The 12497-nt window shown below is 37.7% G+C and overlaps 4 gene segments (V, D, J or C); all 4 read right to left on the bottom strand.

The window, feature by feature from the left end:
- Window positions 1-218: 218 nt before the first annotated feature.
- On the bottom strand, window positions 219-802 carry LOC120574604. The segment is given in 2 exon segments: window positions 219-595; window positions 693-802. Coding segments are annotated over 2 exon segments (351 nt in total).
- A 3373-nt stretch (window positions 803-4175) lies between these two features.
- On the bottom strand, window positions 4176-4742 carry LOC120574394. The segment is given in 2 exon segments: window positions 4176-4603; window positions 4700-4742. Coding segments are annotated over 2 exon segments (471 nt in total).
- Window positions 4743-4906: 164 nt separating this feature from the next.
- Window positions 4907-5839, bottom strand: LOC120574395. The segment is given in 3 exon segments: window positions 4907-4946; window positions 5307-5604; window positions 5702-5839. Coding segments are annotated over 3 exon segments (381 nt in total).
- Window positions 5840-9470: 3631 nt separating this feature from the next.
- LOC120574592 lies at window positions 9471-10123 on the bottom strand. The segment is given in 2 exon segments: window positions 9471-9908; window positions 10009-10123. Coding segments are annotated over 2 exon segments (366 nt in total).
- Between the last annotated feature and the right edge of the window lie 2374 nt (window positions 10124-12497).

A 12497-nucleotide genomic window follows, 5' to 3' on the forward strand; every position in this document is an offset into this window, starting at 1 on the left:
ACAACCTTTAAGAAGTTGTGAGCTGAATTTATTCCATCACTTGAAGATTATACATATAATGACGTAGCATTGATTGTAATTTCAAGGTATTTAAATTAATTGAAAACTGTGGATGTTAAATTAAATGTAGAACCATTTATAAAATCTAAAGAGATGTTTCTCTCTTTACTGTAACAGTGAGCTGGTGTTGAAACCATTAGTGGTCTGAGTGCTCCTCCTCTGGTGGCTTCATGTTACAAGTGTTCAGGCTCTGAGGGGTTTTTGTTCAGGTCTACTGATGGTTTGTGTTACTGTGGCTCTCTGGCACAGTAATATACAGCAGTGTCTTCAGGCTGCACATTCTGTCCATTTAGAGTCACTGTCTTGCTGGAAGAGTCAAAGCTGATACTGAACGTGTTCTTCAGTGAATCTTTGTAGTATGTGGTGCACCCAGCACAGCCATATCCAATCCACTCCGGTCCTTTCCCTGCAGGCTGTCTAATCCAAGCTGTGTAGTAGCTGCTCAGAGAATAAGAGACCTGACAGGTGATGGTCAGACGTTGACCTGGCTGCACAGTCACAGAGGCTGGCTGGGTCAACTGTTCACACTTCACACCTGTGGAGGAAAACATGTTGAGTATTGAATCAGTGTAATAACAGTGAACAGTGTGCTGTGATCATACTGTCAGTGTCTCTGCCTCAGTGAGACTCACAGGATCCAGCAGCCAGCAGCAGCAGCAGAGCTACAGAGAACATGGTTGCTATTGAAGGTGATCTGATGGGAGCTTCTCTTCTTCTGCTGCAACTGACAGCATGATATCAAGTCTTTATAGCAGACTGTGAGGAAGTTCACTTTGCATAGAGAAGGACACTGACAGGCTATACAAGAAGGATGGACTGTCCTGTCAAAACTTGTCAATGCTTGGAATTGTGTTATGAACATGTATGTTGACACTGTAACTAAATAATTTCCCTGAGTGGATCAATATAGTATTATGATTCTCATTCTGATTCTGGAAGACGAGGCAATTATTATCAAAACTTCTAATACAAGTCAGACATGTAAAACAAACAGAATTACATTTACACTCAGATCAACAGAAAATGTAATGTCTGCTTCAACAACATCTGGGGGAGCTGTAATAAAACATGTCTGAATGAAACAGTGTTATTGAGACTGTTTATCTGAGTGTGGTGATGATGTTGAACTAAAGCTTACTCTGTGAATGAGGTTTATCATAAAAACATCTATTGTTCTTACCTGCCCAGTTAAATGACAGGATGAGAAAAACAACCAAATAATCAGGTCTGATCATTGTTAAAGCCAGTTGTCTCTGTCCAGTCTACAGTGTGTATGTCAGTGATTTAGTGTCTGTCCTTCACTCTGCAACACATATGTAGAGATGGAAGAGGTCAGAGATTTGCATTGACTCCTCCTCCTCAAACAGAAACTCAACACATCTCTGGAAAATATGATTTATGTATCTTTCATAATATTGTTAATTTATGATTTTTCAAGTTATTCAATTCCACTTAGATGTATTCATTTATTCTGCTCAGTAGCATTTGGTGAGCCATCCATATACTGGATATTTCATGCATAAATGTCTAAATATATTCTCAACACCTGCTGTTTAAAAGAAAAAGCAAAAACATTATTAACCATCACAAAACAGGAAGTCACAAACCATGACATCAGCTGCTGCTTCCATTGTGGTCATGTATTTGTGGGTGCAATTGGTAATTAGAGACACTGTCATGTTCTCCTTTGTGTAATCTGACATATTATATTCTACTGCCACCTGGAGGTATTTGTGAAAATATATTGTATGAGGTTTTTGTCAAGCCTCTCTGCATCCTTAACCACTGTGTGTTTTGCACAGTAATACACAGCAGAGTCCTCTGGCTTTAAGTTGGACAGTCTCAGATACACCATGCTGTTGCTGTCATCTCTACTGATTTCTACACGGCCCTGAACACTGTTGGCATAAGTGTTACTACTTGAAGCAGATAAGCCTCTCCCTATCCATTCCAGTGCTTCTCCTGCAGGTTGTCTGATCCAGTGCATGCTGCAGCAGCTAAATGTGAAGCCAGATCCCCTGCAGGAGAGACTGAGAGTCTCCCCAGACATTTTCACTACTGAACTGGAAGGAATGGACTCCATACTCTGACCTGTACAACCTGATGAAATAAAAGGGAGAGAGGAAACACAGAAGATATAAATCATCTGGGAAGTTTTCTGGTGTCACTGACTGACCATCAGTCCATGTTGTCTGAGAAAAGATAACACAGCAAGAAGCAGGAGAACTCACAGGGCAGAGAGAGAGCAACCAGCAGAAGAGTGAGTGTGTTCATCATCCTGAGGCTGGAGATGTGACATCTGATGCTCCACACAAAGTACAAGAGCAGTCAGCAGGACAGAAGTACACTGCACAGACTGAAGATTTGCATCAGGACATAATGGGGAGGGAGTGGCTCCTAAACCAGCACTCTGTTATAGTTTGTATCATTTATTATTTGTTCATTTTTTAATTATAGTTGCTTGTCATTCTATGTTAGATACAATATCACATTCAGGACAAGAGCACTTTTTGTTTTGTATTGTTCTATTGGTTACACTTTATAATTATGGTACATGAATTATCGTGAATTCATGCATGACTTCATGCATGAAAAAGTAGTACTTCAGTAATGTACAAGGATTAATAGTATCTCATGCATGACTTATTGCAGGAACAATAGATTAATTAATGCATCAATTAAGGAATTTGAATCATCAAGATTTCTGATTTATTAATGATGTTCATGTCTTCTTTAAAGAACTGACCAGTCACAGCAGTGTACATATATTCAGAAAACCTGTAGTGTTGTAATTACTTCAACATTACTTCATCATGTTTGTGGCCCTTCAAAAAAAGTGCTGACCTGGTCCATCTTTAACATTGACAAATAATATATGATTAATGGTGGCATAAAATTAAATGTATTAAGAATTTCAGGAGTGGGTTGGCAAAATAATACTGAGGTCACTACATTTCTATGGTTGCTGTAATCACAATAAAATAAGGCCCTTAAACAGTAATTATGTATTGTGTATTGTGTCTTAATTTGTAGAAATTCAAAGTATTTGTAGAAGTTTAATTTCAGAAACCTGATTGTTGGGCTGTCTTTGGACCTCTTATCAAAAGGAGATTTTTTTTTTGGTGTTTTCCGAAATGTGTTTAATTCAGGGAGGATTGTTAATCTATTATATAACATACTGTATTTGAAAATTAGATTACAGAATATTAAACAAATTACCAACCTCAATACAACAAAAGCTAATATAAAAATAAATAAATACATAAATGTTGTGAAAAAAACTTCATGCTTGGGCTCTACCAGCCTGAAAGAATGAGTACTGTAGGATTTTGTACAGCTGCTCAACCAACTCCAGTCACTGTGGCTCTCGAGCACAATAATAAACAGCAGAATCTTCAGTCTTCAGACTGTTCATCTGCAGATACAGCTGCTTTCTGTTGTTGTCTCTGGAGATGGTAAACCGGCCTTGGACTGACTGAGAGTAATAGTTGGTGCTACCACTAGTATCAGTAGCAACCCATAAATAGAGGTGAAGATATCTTAGTTTTGCATTGACTCCTCCTCACAGGGAGGAAACATCTGGACTGGAGATATTTAATGAAACTGAGTCAGAGTCAAACCTCCAAGTCAGCTGTTTTAATGTTTGTCTGACATATTTTAATTTGTGTAAAATGTTAGCCGGCATTACCACCACAACCAGATTCATTCTAATGATACACAAATTACATCTGACACTTTAAAAAACAAGGGTTATTAAAATGACTTAAATTATGATTCATCTTGGAATGAATGCTCTGTTTCTCATTAGTCACTTTGAGCGTAATGGGCACCACATTAGATCATTTACAATAATATAAATAAACAAGTCTGATCACCAACATCTACAAGCATTTCTGAAATTTTTTTAATATCATCTAATTATGTCATTATAATATACATGCTTTGTACTTATGAATATTACTTTGTGTATTTGTGAAGAGATGTAGCTACTGTTTAAATGTAGTTAGTTATCAGATGTAATATGAAAACAGGAAAAATGTGTTTCTCATCTCCTATAGGCTTTACAACATGATAAATACCATTCATTGAATTCCATAAACATTAAATTTATCAACTCATTCAAGAGTGCTGTCTTTATTAATGTTCACATTTAGAACATGTGTGTGTGTGTTTGAGTCTTGCTGGTTGCTGGGTATTTGTGCAGGTCTGTTGGTGGTTTGTATCACTGTGTAGCTTACACGCACACAGTAATACACAGCTGTGTCCTCAGGCTTCACATTCTGTCCTTTTAGAGTCACTGTTAGAGCAGAAGTGTCTCTGCTGTAGCTGAACTTGTTCTTCAGAGCATTATTTTGACGAAGGCCACTTGTTCCCCACTGATGGGAAATCCAGTCCATTGGTTTTCCTTCACTCTGTCTGATCCAACCTGTTGCATAGCTGTCATCAGTCAAAGAATAACCAGAGACCTGACAGCTGATGGTCAGAGACTGTCCAAGCTGCACAACCATTGAGTCTGTCTGGATGAGATCAATACTGTTCACACCTGTGGAAACACAAATCAACATTATCTCCATCATTCATCTGACTATTCAGTGTTTCTAATGTGTGTATTAGAGTGAATCCACTGAAAGCTCCTCACAGGATCCAGCAGCCAGCAGCAGTATCAGAGCTACAGAGAACATGTTGATGTTGAAGCTGAACTGATGTCAGCTCTTCTGTCTCTCACTGACACACACACACTTCACTTCTTTATGAGGCTACGCACAAGGAGGCTGATTTACATACTGATGATAGTAAATCAGCTGACTAAAGTATATTTGAATAAATCAAAATGAAGATGAAATGTTCAGGTGTTCTCACATAAAGAGAAGGTGAAACCTGAATCTCTGACAAACATATGTTTGATTGTTAATGAAAAGTAAATAATGATATGACGGAAGAGACGCGATTCATTTATACCGTAGATAAATCACTGAATTTATTCCATCACTTGAAAAGTTATATATACATTCAATGATGTATCACTGATTGGTATGTAGTATTTAAATCGATTAATTGTACTGTGTTCAATTTAATTTCAGTAAGATTAATTTGTGTTGTGTCTGTTTCTCTCTTTACTGTAACAGTGAGCTGGTGTTGAAACCATTAGTGGTCTGAGGGCTCCTCCTCTGGTGGCTTCATGTTACAAGTGTTCAGGCTCTGAGGGGTTTTTGTTCAGGTCTACTGATGGTTTGTGTTACTGTGGCTCTCTGGCACAGTAATACACAGCAGTGTCTTCAGGCTGCACATTCTGTCCATTTAGAGTCACTGTGTTGCTGGAAGAGTCAAAGCTGATACTGAACTTGTTCTTCAGCGAATCTTTGTAATATGTGGTGTATCCAACACCTCCTATTACAATCCACTCCAGTCCTTTTCCTGCAGGCTGTCTGATCCAAGCTGTGCGATAGCTACCAACAGAATAAGAGACCTGACAGGTGATGGTCAGACGTTGACCTGGCTGCACAGTCACAGAGGCTGGCTGGGTCAGCTGTTCACACTTCACACCTGTGGAGGAAAACATGTTGAGTATTGAATCAGTGTAATAACAGTGAACAGTGTGCTGTGATCATACTGTCAGTGTCTTTGTCTCAGTGAGACTCACAGGATCCAGCAGCCAGCAGCAGCAGCAGAGCTACAGAGAACATGGTTGCTATTGAAGGTGATCTGATGGGAGCTTCTCTTCTTCTGCTGCAACTGACAGCATGATATCAAGTCTTTATAGCAGACTGTGAGGAAGTTCACTTTGCATAGAGAAGGACACTGACAGGCTATAAAATAAAGATGAACTGTCCCATAACACGTAGTCAAGACTATAATGACCATTTATTTTATTAAAGGAAAGAAAATGTAATACAGACACATATTAGAATTACATTTTCTCATCTGATTCTCAAACAAGCACAAAATGTCTATTAACTATTCAGTTAACGTGATAGTCGGCTGATTTTGTGATTGTCTTAATGTGGGTTTTAAATGTTTTCTCTGAGTCCATAAGTCAGACTGTTCTGGGATTGGCATTCTTTACTTAAGTGATTCAAGGTGAGCATTGATCTTTAATTGTTATTTGGCACTAAAAAATATTGTTTTAGATGTGTATTTAGTTATGTATATTTGTCTTGGGCATTTATTTTGCACATCAAGTAATTGATTTGTTCAATGCAATAATTGGCTGTTCGTTATGTACAATTGTGTCGTCCATATATATATATGTTGAGATATTCTATTGTTTCCATAATCTAAGTAGTGTGAGCATGTAAAAGCCCAATAAATTATACCTGGGAAACTTTGTGTCATTTTGATCATTCAAATGTGTGTGAATGACAACAAGTGCTACCCAGTTTACACACTGTATTACACAGTGGGTGATTTCTCACAATATGTTAAATTGAATGTTTGTATTCTTTGCAAACCTTATAACAGAGAAAAAATACATTCAGACTTCTCAATAAAACTATAACTCAGTCAGTTATTCATCATTACATTGTTGGTAAAAATAAAACCCCAAACTCATCTGCTGCTGTCATTGTGTGCCTCTTTGTTTTATACTCGTACTGCCATTATTATATTTTAGGTCTCCTACTGCCTCCTGTTGGTAGTGATGGTCAAATGAAGCTTTGCGAACCAGTGTCTTTACTTTCTGAGCTCACTAGATGGTGCTGTCTGTTCAACAAAGGGTTTGAAAACCCATTGAATTGCCATTCATTTAACCTTTTTCTTTGAACAGAGAGAGCCAACTAGTGAGCTCAGAAAGTAAAGACACTGGTTCGCGAAGCTTCATTCGACCATCACTACCTGTTGGTCTTTGTAAAAAAACATTTGAAACTGACGTGCTGTGAACTCCACTGACAGCCTGATGTGATGTTTTTATAGCTGAGAAACAAGGAAGGTCACTGAGTTTGCATATAATCAAACATATGAAGCATCAATGTTGGTCTAATTGGAGTCAATAGAAGAGTTTGTTCAGTGTTATTATATCTGTAGAGTGAAAATATATGCCTGGAATTTTTCATATCCACATACAGATAACTTTAAACTGTCAATATTATTTCCACATATTTTTCAGACTTTTTTCAAACATTAAAAATCGTTTAATATAAAATAGTTATCTCCATACATGATACAAGTAAATTCACTTTATATGTAAACAATAACGTTAAATGCTGTCACTCATCTCCACTTTCAGCTGTTTTCTCTTAGCAATGATTTTAATGAAACTACAGTACGTGATGGAAAGAGTGACATTTTCTTATATACCTATTGATTTTAGTTTTTCAGTTTTAATTTGAGTATCAGTCAGTTAAGATCAATGAGAACAGCAGATCTGAGTTTCTCCTTTTAGTAACAGAGGAGAGAGAAACTAGACACTGACTGTCCTCTATTGATTTTATGAAAGAAACAGCAACATTATTTGTTAACTCCCATATTATGACTCGCTTTAAGTCCACATCATTTACAGACAGTGTTAAATTTCTGTAGTAGTTTATTTGTAGTAGTTTAATTTCAGCAACCAGATTGTTGTGCTGTCTTTGGACCTTGTATCAATGAGTGATCTTTTTTCAGTTTTTAATGTGTTTTCAGGAATGTGTATAACGCAGGGAGAATTATTACTTTATTTTAAAAACATTTCAAGTAAATAACAGCATATTAGACAAATTAACAACCTCAAAACAACAAAAGCTAATATAAAAATAAATAAATACATAAATGTTATGAAAAATACTTCATGCTTGGGCTCTACCAGCCTGAAGGAATGAGTACTGTAGGATTTTGTACAGCTGCTCAACCAACTCCAGTCACTGTGGCTCTCGAGCACAATAATAAACAGCAGAATCTTCAGTCTTCAGACTGTTCATCTGCAGATACAGCTGCTTTCTGCTGTTGTCTCTGGAGATGGTAAACCGACCTTGGACTGACTGAGAGTAGTACATGTTGCTACTGGTATGAGTGATAGTAGCAACCCACTCCAGTCCTTTTCCAGCAGCCTGTCTGATCCAGTGCAACCAGTAGCCATTAACGTCCAACCCAGAGGCTGTACAGGTCAATCTGTGAGATTCTCCAGGTCTTTTAATCGCTGGTTCAGATTCAGTCAGAGTCTGACCATCAACACCTGTCAAGAGGAAAAAAAACATTGTATGGAAAAAAAAAGAAAAAAAAGATATATCAAGATATAAAAAACATCACATGAATTTAGTTGTTACACAATTCAAAACTATGTTTAATTAAGATCAATGAAAATCTTCACCTGCCCAGCAGAGAGTTAAAAGCAGCAGTCCTGTCCTATAGTCCATCATGTTAAACTGTGTGTCCACTGTTCTTTGTCCTCCTCTCTGCACTCAGATAAGTAGAGGTGGAAGATATCTGAGTTTTGCATCGACTCCTCCTCACAGGGAGGACACCACTAGATTAGGCTTGGCATTCAGTTTTTGTTTGGTGAAAATGTAATGTAAATGAGCCCTGTGATTGATTGGCGACCTGTCCACGATGTACGCCACCTCTCGCCCTAATGTCACCTGGGATTTGCTCCAGCCTCCAATGACTCTCAAGAATAAGAGGCTAGTTAATGGATGAATGAAAAGTGAATGTTTATTTTTTAAGTCAAAACAATGATTTCTTGTCTGACATATTTCAATTAAATTGAATATGTCTTATATTAAGATCCCAGCCATGTTCCTGTCCGAGAAGCAGAAATCATGTCAATATATATCAGCAACTGACAGGGGGTGATTGAATGCTCTAAACAGCTAATCTTTGGTTTTTGTCGGGCAATGCTGACAAGGTAGAGCAGAATTGTACCTTTTGTTGTACAGTAGTACAGTAGTACAGTAGTACAGAGTACAGGCACAATACAGGTACAAATTGTTCAGGTCAATTTTTGTACACCAGATCATTATAAACTAAATTCTAGTCATTATAAAAAAGGTTAGATCTTCTCTATTGGGCCATACTGGATTGCATTATATTAAAGAGATGATCCCAATAAACTGGTAACTATTTGTTGCAGTTTTAAAGTGTTATTATTTCCCAACAATCTGAAGACTTTGCTCCTTCTTCAAAACATGAGAAGTGGTAGCATTGATTTAAAGTTGCCACAGCATTGAAATAATTGGATAATGAATGATTACATGAAATTAGTAAATTGTCTTTGGTTCTTAAAAATCTATTCTAATAGTATGTTTATGCAGTATGTTGGATACACCCATATTATCAACTCAACCCAAAGCTTCTGCAGCTTGTTTCACTTTAAAAAATAAAACAAAATCTAAACGCCCATAATGTTTTAGGAAGAACAAAATACAATTTTATCCAAAATACTATTTTTTGCTGGTCAGCCACACACAAATTGTGTAAACACAGTAAATATTTGCAGACAATGTGTTATAATATATTTAATTTGTCTAAAATATAAACACATGTGATTAGAAAACCCAGATGTTATTATGATCACTATACATATCTGTGGAGGTTTTTGTGCAGCTGCTCCACTGTCTTCAGTCACTGTGTCTGTCGAGCACAGAAGTAAACGGCAGAATCTGCTGCTGTCAGGCTCTGGACCTCGAGGTACTGAGTGCTGCTGGGAACATCTTGAGTAAAACTGAAACGGCTCTGAAAGGAGCTGGCATAGCTCGGAGTGTTTCTATATGGGCTTATTCTCCCAATCCACTCCAGAGCTTCTTCTGGTCTCTGTCGGATCCAGTGAATATTCTTGCTTGTCATGCTATAACCAGATATGATAAATGACATCTTCACTGTCTCTCCAGGTCTTTTCACCTCAGAGGGAGACTGGTCCAGTTTGATCTCACTCCAAACTCCTGTAAGGAAAGAAATGATCATCATCCATCACACTTGAAAATATTAAGCCTTTAAAAAACAAATTGCTTTACTTTGTAACTGCATAAATGATTCCCTCACCATTAATAGCAAATACAAAAAATAAACACCAGACAATCATATTTCCCATCAAACTCTGCAATGAACTGATGTCTGATCAAAGTCTTTCTGATATGTATGAAACTGTCAGTTGTTCTGCCTCTAATGATTCTATAGTTGCTGTTGGTGTTTATAAAGAAGGAAGAGTTTGCATAGACCTCCCTCTACAGGTTTAAAAGGGAACATCATAGATGGACTTCACCTGCTGCTTGTGATGTGTGATTATTTTAAGAACAGAACAATTAAGAAAAATCACGAAAAGAACCATTGAAGGCCTGGAAACAAGGTATTTGACTGTAATCATCCTTCATACAATACATAAAAAATATATATGCGAATATTTCACTCACATTTGCCCCTAAAAATAAATGTGTGATCCAGAGATATCATTTACGAGCAGTGTGCGAGTAACTATTATGACCTACTGTGATCTTTTTTCTTCTCACTGCTCATTGTTCAAAAAAAGTCCCACAATTCCACAAGTCACAATGTCCAATCACAGAAGAGTTTTTTCTGACGGCACTTTCTGCGTGAGTGAGAGAACAACAATGAAGTATTGGTAGGCTGGTGAGTGTTTTCAAAAGTGAGTTTTGGGGACCCACAGGGGTCCATGAGGGTGTTTAAGGGGGTCCCCAGCAAAGAAGAAAGAAGTTCATACACAGTGACAGAATGTATGACTATTTGGGTCATGGGTTTAAACACTTTCTGTAGTAAAACATCAAAGAGAAGATCAGATGGGGGATCCGGGAACAAAATCTTATCAAATGGGGGTCAGTGGTCTAATTTGTGTCAGTGTAGGGGTCCTTGATGTGAAAAGGTTTGGGAACCACTGCAATAAGCCATAAGTTAACGTTATACATGTAGAAGTCACTAAAACTGAAGCCCATTCATTTTATTTGGATTGAGTGAAGATGTTTTTAAATACACTTAAATAAACCCTAAGAAATACAAAAACCCTACATTCTTTTTTGTAAGCTGTTCCAACATTTCAGCTGCTCAATGTGTCAAAAACTCTGTTACTTGAAAATTTTTCACGCATGCTCCTAATTGATTTTCATATTCCACTGCATGCAACAAAAAATTGTCTTTTCCCAGTGTACATCTTTTCAAAGCATTAGTCCCCAGAAAAAGAGGAATATATCTTTAAAAGGATGTATTTATTTATCATGACATCCTCCTTTCCTCAGATTCTGGTCATGTCAGCATTCTCATCCTTCTTGACCTCAATGCTGCTTTTGACACCATCAACCAAACCATTGGAGTAATCTTTGACACTGACTTCTTTAATTCCAATTCACATCTCCAACTGTTTAACATAGCGTGTTTCTGCTCATCTCTCTCCTTCTCTGCTGCTGAAACTCTAAACCATGCCTTCATCACATCCAGACTCCACTGCTGCAGTATAAGTCATTATAGTACACTGTAAACCTAGATGTAGTTGTAATTAAACAAAATTAGTGGTCACTACTTATACTTTCATGTTTTGTTAAAAACCCTATTCATTACTAAATCACATTAGTTGTTTGTAATAATCCGCTTAAGTATGCAGTGCACACAGATCATATCAAGCAGAGATAACTAAGGATGTTAAGTTCCTGTATGGGAGGGGCAGTTCATTTGAACTTCTCTGCACTGAAGCGATGCAAAGGCTCATGGGAGAAAAAAGAATTCTGAACTGTTTCTGTCCTAGTTTAGTAGATGCTAGTACTGTGGATACTCGCAACCCACTCCAGTCCTTTTCCAGGAGCCTGTCTGATCCAGGCCATAAAGTAGCTACTAAGTGACAATCCAGATGTTGTACAGGTCAATCTGTGGGATTCTCCAGGTCTTTTAACCGCTGGTTCAGATTCTGTCAGAGTCTGACCATCAACACCTGCCAAATAAAGAAATTAAAGGAATATTTCACTGCTGGAAAGCTGAATATATCTTTAAATTGGGTCACTTATGTAGTAGAAATGTGAAAAAAAAATTGAAATTGGTGCCTTTTAGGCCGAGAAAAGCCAGAAAATGTGTTTTGGTCTTATATGGATGAAAAACACCAAATCCCAGAATGCACCTGCTTCGTTGCTTTGAGTCCACTCCCAAGCCACGCCTACCGCTTGACAGACCGACAGAGGCATTCAACTCAACTCAAGCGTGTTTTATTGTCATTTCAACCATATACACGAAACAACATTTCATCGTGACTCAAGTGGTGTTACACATTTAACATATATAAAAACGACATACGAAACAGGCTACATTTAGTACACACACTTTATAGGCTCCGTAAGTTCAGCTAACCATACTAGCATTAGCGCTTGGTGGGCTGTAAACACCGAGCATAAAACACAGCGTTCATTTTTACGCCTAATTGCTCGTTAACACAGCCCACCTCTTTTACCTGGCGACAGAGCATCTCTAGCTCGGAGGGCTAGCAGGCCTGGTAGCTGGACAGTCCGGTACACTATTCAGGCAGGTTTCCACAACAA

The sequence above is a fragment of the Perca fluviatilis genome, chromosome 15 (assembly GCF_010015445.1).
Source record: "Perca fluviatilis chromosome 15, GENO_Pfluv_1.0, whole genome shotgun sequence".
In the NCBI taxonomy this organism is placed as follows: domain Eukaryota; kingdom Metazoa; phylum Chordata; class Actinopteri; order Perciformes; family Percidae; genus Perca; species Perca fluviatilis.